General features: G+C 33.3%; 1 protein-coding gene across 1 annotated transcript in view; it reads right to left on the bottom strand.

Annotated features, from left to right (window-relative positions):
* The window catches only part of LOC6033128 (kinesin-like protein CG14535), a 214,591-nt gene that overhangs the window by 15,050 nt on the left and 182,356 nt on the right, over positions 1–17,185 (bottom strand). Inside the window, exon 8 of the mRNA XM_038252044.1 lies at positions 6,392–6,589. Within this exon, the coding sequence (XP_038107972.1) occupies positions 6,392–6,589 (198 nt within the window). The remainder of the gene's footprint in view (positions 1–6,391; positions 6,590–17,185) is intronic.

Here is a 17,185-nt window from a genome sequence, read left to right as displayed (position 1 = left end):
TTTTCGAGATTTTTATTTGTTTTAGGGGACAAAAACCCGCAACTTTTGAGCTATAGAGAAGTAAGGTCAAAACTCTGCCGCCGAGTAACACATTAAAAAAAGGGATTTAAGTGAGCAACTAATGGTTCTAATTTCAATGTCAAAAAATTTGAAAAATTCGTGAAATTTTCCGTTCTTTTCGAAAACAAAATTTTATTTTTTTTAATCAAGACTAACATTTTAAAAAGGCCAAACATCAAAAAAATGCCCTTCGAAATGACAAAGTTTGAGCCAAATAAAAAAATACAAATAAAATCCATTTTCGGTTTTCGAAAAGAATTGCTCTGAGGACAAAATGTATGTGAATAAATTACAAAGCCTTGATTTAAAATGCCAAAGCTACTTTTTTATTCACACAGGATCACATTTTTTTATATCTCTATAATAAAAAACAAACACAAAAAAATCACAATAATGACCTTTAAAAAGGTTAAAAACTAATTATTTGATTTCACAATTAGAATCAATCTAAACAATCATAAATAATATTTTCTTAAACTTAATAAAGACAAAATTTTCCAATATTTTTAACAAGAAAAAAAATCAGCTGCCGATTAATTCAAATTTATACAACATTTGATGTATCTTAGTTTAGTCTAAATTATTTTAAGCATTTTGATTAAAACAGCAATACTTTAAATAATCTTAAAACTAGTTTTTGTCTGATGAGATAAATACAAGAGTAGTTGTATATTTAATTCAAGGTTTGTGTCACCTTCCCTGTCGTTAAAATCGCTGAACAGTTTTTTTTTAAGAAAAATTCGGAAATCAATTATTTAGTTAATTAAAATCAATCTCGTGAGCTTAAATGTTTTATTTTGGATTTCCGAAAATTGACAAAATCCATAATTTTGGAACATTATTGAAAATTTATTTTGTGGAAACACTTACAATGAATACATTCTAATAAAAAAGGAGGACACAAATTGAAAATTACTTAAAAATATATGGAATTTCTTTGAAATATTTTTCATGAAAATTTAAAGAGAATAAAAAATATTATCACGTTTGATATTCATTCTTTCAAAACTCAAAATTGGACTAAAATTTCCAAATTTGAATGTTCTTGGACATTGACTGGACTTAAGTTACATTTATTTTTGAAACTGATTATAATATTTAATTGATTGATCTAGAATTGTATATTAAAGGATGTTTGTTCGTCTATTTCAGCATGTTATCATTAAAAAAATAAACAAACTTTCATTTTAAAACTCAATTCGAACATGTTTGTAAAAAAAATAAGCGCTTCTTTTTGGTATCAACAAAAAACAAAATCATTTTTAAAGCCATGCTCTTGAGATAACTAAAATGTTCGAAAATCAGCTGAAAAAAAAAATTACAGTAAATTTCTACTGGTCCAAGTAACAAATAGGTTTTTTTTATTTTCTTGAAAAATTATCTGTCAGTCAGTGGATGTAGACATGATTAAAATTGAACATGAAGGTTTATCTAGGAGGTGTATTTTAGAAGTTCAATTTTCGATTGATTTTATAGCGTTTCCACAGTGAGGAAGGCGAAAATTAAACCAAAATATTTGTATGATTTATTCGATTTTTTATAAATACATCACTATTAAAAAAAAATAATTTGGTCAAAATGTTTTTGCCTATTCCATAATTTAAGGGTGCACAGTAACGAAGGAAGTTGTTGTCTTCTTATACCAAAATAGTCAAACTTACGGACCCAATCCTGCAATATTGGGAATGTACAATTAATCAAACTTTGTTGTAAATTACTTTGTGGACCGTACTTTAGGGGATGAATAAAAAAATATTTCGACAGTACCCGTAGTTTTGAAGATACTAAAATGTCTGTTACAAAAATCTGGGTGCAAAAGCTCTGGTTGATGTGCACCGTTAAGTCTCCCAAAATATATAAAAAAATGAAAAAATATAAAATCTAGTTATTTTTCTGAAACCAATTTTGAGTAACATTTTTATTTTTTTTCGGTTTAGTATTTTAGTCCTCCTTCGGTTTAGACTTCCAACTTTGCCGAAGACACGAAATCGATCAAAAAATTCCTTCGAAGGAATAGATTTTTTCCATCCAAAAACAAAAAAAAAATTAAAAAGATAAATTTTGTAGGAAATTTCGCTTGAATTGTTTCATTGGAATATTTTCTAAAATATTTCACAAAATGTCTGACACTTTTTCCTATACTTATTTGCCTTCTTTATATTTTAACATTTTAAAACATAAACTTCTATTAGTAGCAATGTCCAAGCTTCCCTTCAAAGGGTGGGCTGAACAGAACACCCGTGAAATGCCATCCGGAGTTAGGTTCCACCAGACTCCCTTCGGTAGCCACCCAGTGTGCAGGACGATTCGATTGGCGATATTTACCATTTTGTCTGGTCTACCCAACCCCTTCCTAGTCCCCCTCCCGGTTCCCAAATGAGCAAAGGGTTATAAATTAATTGTTTAATAATTCACTAATAGCATCAACATTTATCATTTTCATACTAGACCAGTTCAGCGAGGGTTTTGCACCCCAAATTTCCGAGCTTGTTTCCAGCGGAGAGGGGTAGGGGGGTTGGCTTCCCAACTTCTGACCTTTTTGCCAACAGGGACAGTACTCCAGGGATCAATGGTGGGAGTGATTGAATGAAAGTGTGTAGAGTGGATCGGTCATGAGGCACTTCATACCCCGCTGAAATGGGCTGGTCACTGACTGTGCGTGGAACTGGAAACTGGAGGGGTACAATGCCAGCGGAACCACGCTTTGTCCCTTTGGAACACTGGTTGGGAGAATGGTCACTTTGTTTCAATACGCGATGCTCATTTGAGGAGCGATTCGATGGCAGGGTTTTGAATGGTGGTTTGTTGACGGGGTTATTGCGTGGAAATGGGTTTTCCGTATTTTGGGGTTGTTTACGGTTCAATTCAAGGGTTGGTTATTGAAATATGTGAGTATGTGTTTTTTTTTAATTTATGGTGCTATTGCTTTTTTTTATATCTATTGTATATTATTTCATTTAAATAATTCAGGTCAGCATTAAAATTTGGAAATTTAGCTTGAAATTTTCAAAAATTGATAAAGTGTTCAGTGCTCAGTGATTTAGTGTTTTTTTTAAATGTAGGATGATGCAAAAAAGTTAAAATTATAATCTTATTATTGCTTTACTGGGAAACAAGGTTTTTCTTAGTGTTGTTGCTTTTCATGTCGAATATTATGTTTTCAATAAAGATGTAAACAAGATGAAGAAAATTAATGCACCGATTCCACAAATCTATTGGAAAAATAACTTCCAAAAACCTGATTTTAATTTTATTGGTGAATTTGAATTACAGCTATAAAAGGTCTTAAAATCGAATGCCAACTCATTCGATCTAACGTCATGATCGAATTCCCGGACGCTTCGAAACCTGGACAACTCATCTTGTTTTATCAATTATTTGGATATAAGTTCGCATTATGAATGTCAAAACTGTGTTATTTGATGAATTCTTACATCAACTAAAGTTTGTTTGAACGCTGTAGTTAATGCCAAAACAATTGTATAAAATAAAATTATAAGATTACCAAAAAATTGAAACATTTCACTGAAATATTTCACAGGCGTCCGATGCACCAGGAAGGCAAAGCAGAAATTTATGGTTTTGATTTCCTTAAATTCTAGCAAATTCTAACTTAAAATATCGATTGTTTTTTTGTTAACAGCTTATTTGAGACCTAAAGATTGCCATTCACTAACATTTCAGTCCAACTTTGTGCGGTTCATAAGCATAATCGAGTGTCTGGAATTCAAGCAAAAGTGTCCGGATTTCGAATTAGCTTTTATCAGTGTCCGGGATTCGAAGCACAACAAGGCATTTTAATTTTAAAATTCTGATGAAAATTTGTTAGAAAAGACATATTTTGCATGCGAAAAATTCCCAAAAGTGGTTGATAACTCGTGATTTGCTAAAGTTGACTGTTTTTATAAAAAATAACATATTTTGTAATAAATCCTAGAAAAATGCGTTCAAATTGCCCCGTATTAAACATTAAATCATAGTTGGAAGTCCTTCCAATAATAATTTAACCATTTTTTTTTGCCTGTAATTTTTACGAGTTTCTCTCAAAATCCCATAATCAAAAATTGGCGCCAAAATCAATACTAACATATTGAAGCTAACAATTATTTGAACAATTTTACTTTTTTAACAATTAGGCTCGTCACTTCAGTGCCAAGATACAACCATTTTAGTAAAATAAAAATAACGATTTTTCTAAATTCCCTATAAAAACTCGATTTTATCACTTTCACCACTGTTTCAGCTGCTGCCACCATTTTTATGTTTCCAAACCTTTTGCATTGCAGCAAAATCTATAGTTTTCATAAATTTGACTAAGTGACGTAAGCGCCACGACGTAGAAATGTATTTTGAATTACCCACCTTTAGACAAGAAAATCACAGTTTTTAAAGATTGATTTTTAATGAAAATATATTGCTTACATTAATAAATATGTTTTTTTTTTAAAAGCTTTTTTCATCAAAATCTTGAAAAAAATGTGATATTGTTGTTAAAAGAGAACACATTTTTAAAATGTTTTAGAACAAAATATGTTATTTATTATGAAAACAGTAAAAAAATTAAGTAAATTTAAGTAAATCGCAAATCGCGAGAAGGTTTCCAACACATCGCTATTTTTTGGGACACACTAACACACATTCTCATACATCGAAACACATGATACACCCAATAATAGCTAATGATTTTATCTCGTTCCAGGAAATCTTAAATCAATTAAAATTAACACCGAAAGCTGTTTCAATCAATTAATTAACAAGCTTAAGCGTTTTGTTTCCGCATAAATTTTCCGGTGCTTCGACTTTGGGCCTTCTCGCCTCCGATAGAGCTTTTCAATTCCCTGCGGGGCAGAACCTCTTTTCCCCTTCCATCCAGGAGGTCGGGCTCGTAGTCCTGGACATATCTCTGCCATATCAATATATGATGAATAAATTAACTTCCATATGTGGCCTGGAGCACATGCACACACACACACCGACACCCTCACAAAACACGTGTGAGCTTCTATGCTGCTTTGAAACATGACATTTGGCCTATGATGTCGCAGGGAAATGGTGGAAAACTGGAAGGGAAAGAGGTTCCACATGGGGGGAAGCCAAATCCTGTCCCGATTTGAACAAACGATAATAAATGTATAACATGTTGCCGAGCAAATTGTCAGACTCATTTCCTGGGCCCCAAAACATAAACACAACAGAACTATGAGTGTGTATGTGTAGAGTATGCTAACTAGTGCAGTGCAAATACTATGGAAAGGGGTCATTCGAAAATCACTTAGAATAGTGATACCTCTAGCTTCTTTGAAAATTATTGCCCAATTTATGGACAATCCCCAAAATGGAACGGCACGTCTACTTCGATTGGAAAGTGTGTTTTCAGCAAAAAAAAGTAAACGATCGAAAGTTACCTCCCTTAGTCCCAAACGACCCCCTCCCCTTCCGTCCAACATCCCCCATGGCAACTTCCGGTTGGACGCGCGTAAAACCGTGTGACATTTATAAAGTTATAATAAATGGGCCGTGAAGTGAACCTGGCATATCAACATATTATCGCCCCGGCTCGACTTTATTGGAGGACCCCCCGACGACCGACGAGGACGACAAAAAATGGTCATCCGAGAGACAAACTGTAAATTGGTCGCGAGATTTTCGTGAGTGTGATTGTGTTTGGACAGGGTTGTGAAATTCTCTTTTTTGCAATTCCGTCGTGAAACTACTTACTTTTCCTGTCATTCTTGAACGACGAAATAGCCTACTTTTCTGTACCAAAAATAACAGAATCGAATAGCAACACTTTTCAAAATAAATGCTGAAAAGTTCTACTTTTTAGCACTGAAATGGGTGCTGAAAAGTTGAACTTTTCAGCACTTGTTTTGAAAAGTAACACTTTTCAACATTTTTTTTTATTTAAACGATTTATTGACAAAATACATGAAAAGTTGACTAAAAATTTCACTCAATGGGTGTTTTTCGGAATTGCAAAAAATGTTTTATGGAACTCGTTGCAAAACTTGATTTTTTCAGCACTCGTCGTATTTATCCAACTCGGTGAACCTCGTTGGATAAATGTACGACTCGTGCTGAAAAAATCTTCTTTTTGCAACTTGTTGCATAAACTACTATTAAAACACACTTCACAGAATCTGCAGAGGAGGACGGATGCGTGGACATACCGCTTCGAACAATGTTTTTGACTTTGTAGATTTCTACAATTTTTTTAAACTAAAAAAACAAAAATTTATCCCAACTCAGTCCAAAAATGATACTAAACTAAGCCAATCGGCTGGTTCGGATGAGAACGCTCCCGCGCCTATGAGTCTGTGTGATTAATTACCTGTCGCGTGGCCGGCCAGCAAATCCCGCGAAGAGGAGCCCGGCTTGGTGGCGTTGACGCCGAGGGCACTGACGCGGACGGAGAACCGGGCACCTGACTTTTGGCGCTTCTCGTTGATGCCCTTGTAGAGCCAGGCGATCGCGCACGGGATGGCACCGAGGTCGGACGGGACCGTGCCGAACATGGTGCGTGATTGTCCTGTCACACGGGAAAGAGAGAAAAAAAAACGGTTGGAGATAAATTAGTTTTGTGCGTTTTTACGGTCGTTTGTCGTTTCGGTTGTTTGGGGGTGCATGTGAAAGGCCGAGAACAATAGTTTGCGGGACGGAAATCACGGGTACAATATTGTTATACTTGTTGAGAGCGGGTTTTTCATTCTGTTGATAAAGGTGGTAGTTTTTTTTTCTCACAAGATTGCTGTAAAAGTTGACTCCTTTTCACTGAATTGCACATGCAAGCCACGATAAAGGTTGTGATGATAATGTGACTTGTTAAGCTTTTTGATCTGGGTAATTCTCTACCAACTCACACAACATCGGGAAAAATTGCCCCGACCCCTCTTCGAATTGCTGTGAAACTTTGTTCTAAGAGGTAACTTTTGTCCCTGATCACGAATCCGAGGTCCGTTTTTTTATATCTCGTGACGGATGGGCGGTACGACCCCTTTCATTTTTGAACGTGCGAAAAAAGAGGAGTTTTTCAATAATTTGCAGACTGAAACGGTGATGAGATAAAAACTAGGTATAAGAGGGACTTTTATGTAAAATTGGACGCCCAATTTGATGGCGTATTCAAAATTCCGAAAAAATAAATTGAAAAAAAAGAAATATTGAAAAACACATCTTTTTCGAATGTTTAAAAATGAAAGGGGTTGTACCGTCCATCCGTCACGAGATATCAAAAAACGGAACTCGGATTCGTGATCAGGGACAAAAGTTACTTCAAAGGACAAAGTTCCACGCAAATCGTTGAGGGATCAGGGCAACTGCTGTGTGAGTTGGCGGAGAATCACCCAAATTTAAAAAAAATTGTTGAAGAAGTCAATTATATGAAGAAATGTTTATTTTTTTACGTTGAAGATTTGAACCTGAGTTGCTGAGAGTCATTAGAAGAGGCGGTTTAGGTGAGACCTTCAAAATTTTAATTTGTTTTTCTTTTATCCGCTGTGTCCCAGCTACCAGAGCAGGGATGAAAGATGCACAGAATTGTCTGTGTTTCACAGACATTTGAGCTTGTGTCAGACATTTTTTGAGGTGCACATACTTTTGATAAACTTCTTAAAATAAATATTTTGTAAATATATCATCCGAAACTTATTTCGTCAGTCTTTAATTGTTAAAAAATGCAATTTCTGAGTGATTTCTATGACTTTAAATTGATATATTTGAATTTTAGACAAATGCACAGACATACACAGACTTTTTCACAGACGTTTGAAGAAAATCATGTGGCATTCCTGCACCAGAGGTCCAATCATGAATGTTTCTAAGACGACATTTTTTGGAAATTTGGTGAGCTTTTCGAATAAAAGTTCACTCATGGACACTATTTTGAAAGTTCGAAAAAGTTTTCAGTAAAAATCAAACTTTAGGTGGCCATTTCTCAAAAACGGTGCACTTTATCTAAATTTCTGTGAAGTTTTTTTCGATTGCAAATTCAATTTTACATTTAACGTTGACGTCAAAAAAAAAATTGTTTTTCAATTCCAAAAAAAAAAACAAAAAATTTAAATGCAAAAAATTAGACCATTTTTGGTCTTCTGAAAACCTTTCAAAAGCAATCCCAACATTTGTCTAATCTAACAGAAACATCGAGTGGTTGTAATAGGATCTTCAAACGAAAACTTTTTTATGAGAATAAACACTTTTTATTTTTCTTTATCATTGATCTGATGATAGCGGGGCAACCGATTTTCGCTGTCCTTTAATGAAGCTTTTGTTTTCTTTTATTTTTTCAATAACAATATTTAAAAATAATAAAAGACTCTCATCATTGAAATCGGTTAAAGCGAATATTTTTATTCATTTTTGAAAGCTTTTGACTCCTCTTCCAACAACCTTTTTTCGAAAATCTTAATTTTTTCACACTTAACTATCCGAAGACTCGATTTTGCAAAGTTGTTCAGATAATCCAATCAAGAACATTTTTTCCGGATTTATTTTTTTCCTTTCTTTTAACATCAAATTCCCCATCTTTCAACTTGGAGTGACCATCTTGATTCTAAAAATTCTTATCACTTTAGACCAGGGGTGTCCAACCTTTTTGCCTTGCGGGCCAGATCTGATTTTTCAGAATCGTTGGCCGGCCGGAATGGAAATTTGGTAAAAAATTACTGATAAAATAAAATGAGACCATAAAGTAGTGTTGAAGTTATGATAGATGTTTTCTGATTAAAAAGAAAATAGAGAAAATTTTCAAAAATGTGATTCTTCGATTGATTTTAATTTTAAATTGAATGAAATATGACTGATTTTTTAATGCAATAAATATTTAACTTTGCTGTTAATTTATTTAAAGTTTAATCCCAGAGAGAACACAAAAAATAGAAATTTAAATTTAAATACATCATGATTGTTTTGTTTTGCAACAACTTAAGTTTGGATTATGTAAATTTTTTAACGAAAAACACTTCTTGTGATTCTTTGCATCTAAATTTCCATATTTTGAGAATATTTTAAAATGATTTCAAATATATGGAAAAAAACAATTTATGAAAATATACTTTGAAGAGTTTTCAACAACAACAAAAATATTTGTAAATACTAGTATTTCTACCTTACAAAATTGACTGATTATCTTCTATACTTTTTTTTTAAATTATTGCTTAAAATATCAGTTTTATTCAAATTCCTTAAAATCATAAACTTCACTTCAATGTAAACTTAGTAAATACATTCAAATAATAAATTTAGAATTATTTTGTACATTTGTGTCAACAATTCCAGTTTATTAAAATGTTTGAATTTTTTCACATAATGGAGAATTTATGTTTTCTGATGTCATTATAGAATCAAACAATTGATCCCGAAAAATATTAGTTTTGAATAGAGAACAAAGAAATTCAAAGAATAAATTTGAATAATTGGATTTGAAACAATAAAAAAAAGCGAAATCAAAATTCAAATAACTGATTGAAATAAACAACATTTGATTGCTAAGAAAAAAAAGCATTTATAATTTGATTCTCAATGTAAAAATTCGGTCTCAAGCATATTATTTCTGAATTTAGAGTTCTTTCTAATTTATTCAATATTTTATGAACGGCAATAAGTGATTGTACAATTTGCAAAAGCCGTTGCGGGCCGGATTCGGTTCACGGACCGTAGGTTAAGCACGCCTGCTTTAGATTTTTAGAGTATCTTAGGGGTCATACTAAAAGCTCGACAATCAAAAATAAAGCAAAGAAAAATGTTGGTTTGAATGTTCTGAAAAATGTATTGAGTTTTCAGTCAAGCAAAGTATTTATCATTTTTTGTATTTCTCAGACATTGTCTAAACTCACCAAGTTCATATAAAATGAAAATACTCCAAAATTAAAGAAAAAGATATAAAACATGAGAAATTAAGTTTTTTTTGTAGAACATAAGTTGCTTAAAATAGTCTTCTATTGAGTAATTTTCTAAAAATTCTTCTTTCTAATATATTTTGAAAACTTTCCAGTACATTTTGAGGATTTCACCTCGTTTTTACGTAATGATTTCTTAAATATTATTATTTGGCAACATATTCCGAACTATTTTATGTGCTCATTATTTTCCAAAATTGAATCTATCTCGGGATTTATACCACTGTCCCGATTCTGCCTGTAGGCCGGATTCGCCATAAATGACGGTCCCCTTGAAAATCTTGAAAACAAAAACATTTCAAGCCCCATTTACATCATCCGTCCAGCCTCCAATTCAAATAAATACCACCGGCATATCGGCTATCGACCATCTAGGCAATGTGTTTTATTGCGCCATGAACGATTTATGGACACTCGTTTTAAACTTTTTTTTGATTCCCCTAACTTTGGTTTTCCCAGAATTGTTGGAGTTGGAGTGAATTGAAACTCTTTGGTTTGCTTGATTGGGGTTTAAATTTGATTGGCATTGATTTCGTTCATTTTTGAAGAACATTTTTTTAACTAATGTTTGATATTTTCTAAATGCAAAACACAACATGAACAAAAAAAAAATGCAAAAAGACACAATCACGAACACCTGTCCCTTCAAAGAAACATATCGTTATCCCACGAGTTCAAAATCTGCTGAACCCTTAAAAATGAAAAACATTGAATCCCCCTGGTGACATCCTAATGTGCTTTTTCCGGTGCACCGGGAAACAACAAAACAACAACAGAAAAAAAAAGTTCAGTTCACCCTCCAGCGATTGTTGGGATGTCGGGGAAAACTTTCCGATTAAACTTTTGCCCTCTTGTTTGGCGGAACACTACTCTCTGGCTGGAAAGATTTTCACCGGATGATTGTTGGCAAACCGTTTGTGTCGCTGCCGGTTTAGTGAAGAGTAAAAAAAGAGTAGCGAAAGAACTTTGCTATTAAGCGCGGTAAAATTGGGATGCACTGTAAAAATTACTTTCTGAATTATTGAACAAAAATTGAACATAAACTTAACTTAATTTGAAACGGTTTTCCAATAATAAACTCAATATTTAAAAAAAAAAAGTGTTTTAATGCGAATTTTTCGTAAGATTCCCTCATCAAAATCTAGGAGAAAGCAGTGACGATAAGAGAGTTTTGTTTCGCTGCTAACCTGTCCCGCTTCCCTTCGTCACAGGAAAGAAAGGATCGGTTTCCTGAGGTTTTTTCGGTTTTTGTGGACAACTCCTGGGGAGGAGGGGAGGGAGTGAAAATGGATAACAACAAAATACCGGAAAAGTGGAAGGGCAAAAATTCCACCCTCAAAGAGAAAGAGTGGGGCCCCGGAAAGAGATAGCACCCGCTTAGCCCGGAGGATATTTATGCACTTTGTTTCGAAGTGGTTAAGCCATTTTCTCCTGTCACCTTTATCGGGAAAAAGCGGTCGTGCCATGTCCTGCGGGGGAGAAAGCGAGGGAACACGAGCATCGGTGTGTCAGGAAGGACACTTTTCTATTCTCGTTTTTTTTGGTTTCTTGGTAGTTAAGTATGGTGCAAGAGTGTAGGTGTGTTTGTGTGGAACATGATTATCACATCATGTGAGAAAATGTGATGTGGTTTTGCAGGTCTTTAGGGGTTTTTATGTAGATGAATTACTTTGGAAATATTCTCCTTGTCATTGCAATTGAAAAGGACAGAAAATATAAGTTTGAAACCCCAGTTATTATAACGATTGATAATGTTTCATTGCATCACAATTTTTTAGCCAAATCAACAATCAAATAATTTTGCAAATTAATTTTACTGAAACTTTATCTGAAGAAAGAGACATTTTAATGGCACTCTTCAATTAAGTCGTAGTTAAGAAAAAGGTCAAACCAGATCCTTAGAAGCGAACGAAATTAGATATCCAAAATGGGTAATTCTCTACCAACTCACACGAAATCGGGAAAAGTTGCCCCGACCCCTCTTCGATTTGCGTGAAACTTTGTCCTAAGGGGTAACTTTTGTCCCTGATCACGAATCCGAGGTCCGTTTTTTGATATCTCGTGACGGAGGGACGGTACGACCCCTTCCATTTTTGAACATGCGAAAAAAGAGGTGTTTTTAAATAATTTGCAGCCTGAAACGGTGATGAGATAGAAATTTGATGTCAAAGGGACTTTTATGTAAAATTAGACGCCCGATTTGATGGCGTACTCAGAATTCCGAAAAAACGTATTTTTCATCGTAAAAAACACTAAAAAAGTTTTAAAAATTCTCCCATTTTTCGTTACTCGACTGTAAAAAATTTTGGAACATGTCATTTTATGGGAAATTTAATTTACTTTTCGATTCTACATTGTCCCAGAGGGGTCATTTTTTCATTTAGAACAAAATTTTTCATTTTAAAATTTCGTGTTTTTTCTAACTTTGCAGGGTTATTTTTTAGAGTGTAACAATGTTCTACAAAGTTGTAGAGCAGACAATTACAAAAATTTTGATATATAGACATAAGGGGTTTGCTTATAAACATCACGAGTTATCGCGATTTTACGAAAAAAAGTTTTGAAAAAGTTGGTCGTCATCGATCATGGCCATTCATGGTCACCCGCGACAGACACGGACGACGAAACAAAGAGAAACGCAAAAAGTAACTTTTTCAAAACTTTTTTTCGTAAAATCGCGATAACTCGTGATGTTTATAAGCAAACCCCTTATGTCTATATATCAAAATTTTTGTAATTGTCTGCTCTACAACTTTGTAGAACATTGTTACACTCTAAAAAATAAACCTGCAAAGTTAGAAAAAACACGAAATTTTAAAATGAAAAATTTTGTTCTAAATGAAAAAATGACCCTTCTAGGACAATGTAGATTCGAAAAGTACATAAAATTTCCCATAAAATGACATGTTCCAAATTTTTTTACAGTCGAGTAACGGAAAATGGGAGAATTTTTAAAACTTTTTTAGTGTTTTTTTCGATGAAAAATACGTTTTTTCGGAATTCTGAGTACGCCATCAAATCGGGCGTCTAATTTTACACAAAAGTCCCTTTGACACCAAATTTCTATCTCATCACCGTTTCAGGCTGCAAATTATTGAAAAACACCTCTTTTTCACATGTTCAAAAATGGAAGGGGTCGTACCGCCCTCCGTCACGAGATATCAAAAAACGGACCTCGGATTCGTGATCAGGGACAAAAGTTACCTCTTAGGACAAAGTTTCACGCAAATCGAAGAGGGGTCGGGGCAACTGCTGTGTGAGTTGGCGGAGAATTACCCAAATGAGTTTTATCAGTCACTAAAAACAATCCTAAATGTTTTGTAAAACATGGAAATTGATGAAATTTGGCTTTTTAATTGCTAGTTAATAATACAAACATGAAAGCTTTTATTGTTACAGTCCAGACTCAATTATCCGGAGAAAACAAAACTTTGAAGTTTGAGTTTTTGTTTGCCTGTGATCAGGGGCGCCGACTCTGGGGGGGGGGCACGGTACTTCCCCCCCTCCCTCAAAATTAGGCGAGGTGCCTCCTTGCCTATACATTACCCCTCCCCTCCAGAAATTTTGGTAGAAAAATATTTTTATTTTAAATATCGAAAATAAAAAATCATTTCGACATAAACTTTGAAAAATATTTGCAACGGCCTTAGGTGAAGAAACTATGATTGGTTGGTTGAATTTAATTACCTTTTGGCGACAATGAACTGAACACTTTTCCATAATGTTTTTTTTTACTGGGTTACTGTTACAAAACTGCAAATAAATTTCCTATTTTGTTTGGCAAATTTGGAATGCAAATTTGAAGTAAATTTTAAATGAATTTGAGACATAAACCGTTTCAAACCAATTTTAGCCAAAAATACAGGATTGTTTGAAAAAATGTGAAGACTTGCGCACCATTTCTGCTAGAACTAATTTACAAATTCTAACAAATTCTTTAACAATTCCACAATATAATCTTTAAAAAAACAAGTGTATCGCCTTCTTCGATTTTTTAAAGGAATTTAAAAAAATATTCATAAGGCTATTGTGAATATCAACTCCACCCTTGTAAAAAAAATGGGTGGCAAATAATTATACTAAAAATTGACAATTTTAAGGTTGCCAAGCATTGAGAAATGCATTTAACTAATGAGCATGTACCTTTATTTTATTTGTTGTATTTTTCTTTTCTTTTGAATTTGGTTGAATTGTTTAAATTTCTTAATTTTCTTGATTTTTTTTAATTTCTGCAATTTCTATGGTTTTTTGATTTAATTTTTTTTAATTTCTTGATTTCTTTAAACTTCTTGAACAGAATTGAATCATTGAAATCTCGTTACATAATTTTTTTTATTTCATGGATTTTTCAAATTTTACTTCGTAGTTTCCTAAAATTCGTGGATTTCATAAAAATCCTCATTTTTTATTTATTTTATAACTCATTTTTTGTAAAAAGCTTTATAACCTTATTATCTCACATTGTTTAAAGGAAACTAGGTTATTTTTAAATTACGGGATTTGTTTCTTGTCTCCACTAGCAAACAAAAATTATACCTTTTTTTAAACTACGCTTGATTTACTCTTTGCATTTCCTAAATTTTATTAATTTATTATAATTTCCTGAACTTATAAACAAAAAATTATACTGCCCATGATCGCATAAATGTCCCATATGCATTTTTATCACTTTTGAGTTATTGATGCAGTTTGGTTCAAAATCGTGTGCTCTTTCTAAAGAGCCTATAACATCCAGTACTTTGTTCTAGAAATCAGGAGGAAATCCAGTTTTTTCGTGAAAGCTTAACACGTAGCCTTATGTGTGGGACAAACTTCAAATGCGTTTTTCTCAGCTTGCTGTTTTTGCATATGGGACATTTATGCGAACATGGGCAGTATACCTCTTTAGAAAGTACGCTTGAATTATTTTTTTTATTTATCAAATTTTTCAAGTTGGTTTTTAACTTTCTTGAATTAAAATGAGATTTGTCTTTTATTTTTTTTAATTTCTCAAATTTCGCCAATTCCTGGAAATTTAAAATTTCTAAAATTTAAAAAAATATTTAAATTTCTTGATTATTTTAAATTCTTCAATTTATAAGTTTTTTTAGTTCCGTGCCACTGCTAACAACACACTTAAAAAATAATGATTATTTTTTTTTTTCATAGCTTATTTTTATTAGGTCCTTTTAGGTGCTGTGACCAGGTTAGGACCGAGGATCAGAAGTAGAAAAAAATAATAAAAAAAATAATAATAAAAAAATCGTCTTAGATGATCATTTTCTCGTGCCATGTGTCAGCAAGTGTGCGATCACATCAATCTGTTCCTCGGGTGTCTTGCACTGCCTCAAGCGTACTCGGTATTCTCGGTAAATGGCCCACAGCTCCGACTCGCTGTACAGCTTCGGTTCGCCTTGATCCTCCTTCGGGGTTGCACCGGCGCCGGCGCCAGTATTATCTGGACTTCTTCCTGCGGGACGAGGATGCTTTTCTTCCGTCCCAACGGACGGCACCGCTCCAAAATAATGATTATTACACTTAACGGAATTCACTATTCGACGTTAATAAAGTCATGTAAACGAGATTATGATGTGAATTTACATTCTATTTGACCCAAAATGTCAAAATTGCTATTGAAAATATTAAGCACAACTTTTGATGTGATAATAAATCTATTTTGACCTAATTTTACATTATATTTGATGCACATAATTGGAGCGTGTTTTAAGATGTAACGTTACATCAAATATAATGTAATACCACGTGTTCATTTCTTACGCGCCTGAGCTTGAAACGTCAAATCGTTGTTGATGTTTGGCAACGAGAATATTTTTTCCGCTGGGGGACCGCAATAATTCTTGGAATCTACCACAACAAGGCCTGGATGGCACAATTAAAATGCTGACAGAGGTAAGTTTTAATGATCGCGGTCGGATCCCAACGTAAAGTGCATATTTTTTTGTTACTTTTTGTTGCAGATCTGGTTGCAGTTGTAAATTTTTATCCGGCAGAGCAGCCGCGGAGTTGCTGCCAGGGAAACCAAACATTCGTATTCTAAGCTGCCAACTCAAAACGGCTGCTGCTTCAAAAAAGTGACCCAGAATAGAGAAAATTTAGAAGGAAGGAGTAGCAAAATTGAAGAAGTGTGATGGTTGTCGCCCACAACTTGTGGCGGAATCCGATTGAAGGTGGTGAAAGGAACAAGCAGAGGAGAGGAAAAGTCAGTGTTTAGGAAGAATCAGTGTTTATGTGCAAATTGTTAAATTGGGTACTAGATAAATGTGGATGTGTAAATAACCGTGAAAACTCAATAAAATCATTCAAAACAACCAAATTTTAATTTATTCCTGAGACTATCTTGAAGTTTTGCAGCATACGTCATCATTGCTACCGATACATGTAAAATTACACTGTCATGGCTAGTTTTTAATATCGTGTAATTTTACAATCTGATGTAATTTAACGTCTTTTTTTACGCTCCAGTTATGTGCATCAAATAAGACGGAATATTACACGACTTTTTCTTAGTGTGAAGCGAAAACTAGTCCTTTCGATATAGTTTATAATAATATTAATTTCGCGGGTTTCTTAAAATTTTAAAAATTGTTTTATTAATTTTATTATTTAATTTGAACACATCGAATTTAACTAAACTATTAAAATTCCTTAAATTTCTTGAACTTTAAACATTCTTAAATTTCGTAAATTTCGCATTCATCTTAATTCCTTAATTTTGGAATATTCTCAATATTCATATTCATATTCTTCGGGAGCAATTTTTTTATAGTTCAAATGTTTAATGGAATCTAAAGTGCCATCAAATGAAATCAATTTAAAATTCATTTCCCTGCGTTTAGAATCATTTTTAAGCATGTTTGGATTATTTAAAAATTCTTACGGGTTTATAATGCATTTTCCAATGGTTTTTTTTTTCACTGAAATGTTGAATTTCTGGCTTGTAATTCATTTTTTTATATAGGGGAACAGCATCTAATTCCAGCGTGCCTCTAATGTTGGCAGGTCAGAACTTTGACATTAAATTAGAGCTAATTAAAAGCGTTTTCAACTGAAATCGAGTAATAAATAGCTCAATAAGAAGTGAGTAAGCAAGTTTCTATCAAAAGTTTTGCAAAATAAGTTGTTAAAATAGTGAAAATCAGCAAATTGGATGGAGTTAGGAGCGAGAGCTTAACCTGCCAAAAATACGAGAATTTCCCCTATATATATATTTTTTCGCAAATACATTGTCA

Source organism: Culex quinquefasciatus, chromosome 2 (assembly GCF_015732765.1).
Source record: "Culex quinquefasciatus strain JHB chromosome 2, VPISU_Cqui_1.0_pri_paternal, whole genome shotgun sequence".
NCBI classification, from domain to species: Eukaryota; Metazoa; Arthropoda; class Insecta; order Diptera; family Culicidae; genus Culex; species Culex quinquefasciatus.
Note: the sequence above shows the minus strand (reverse complement) of the source record. Positions and strands in the feature narration are given on the sequence as shown.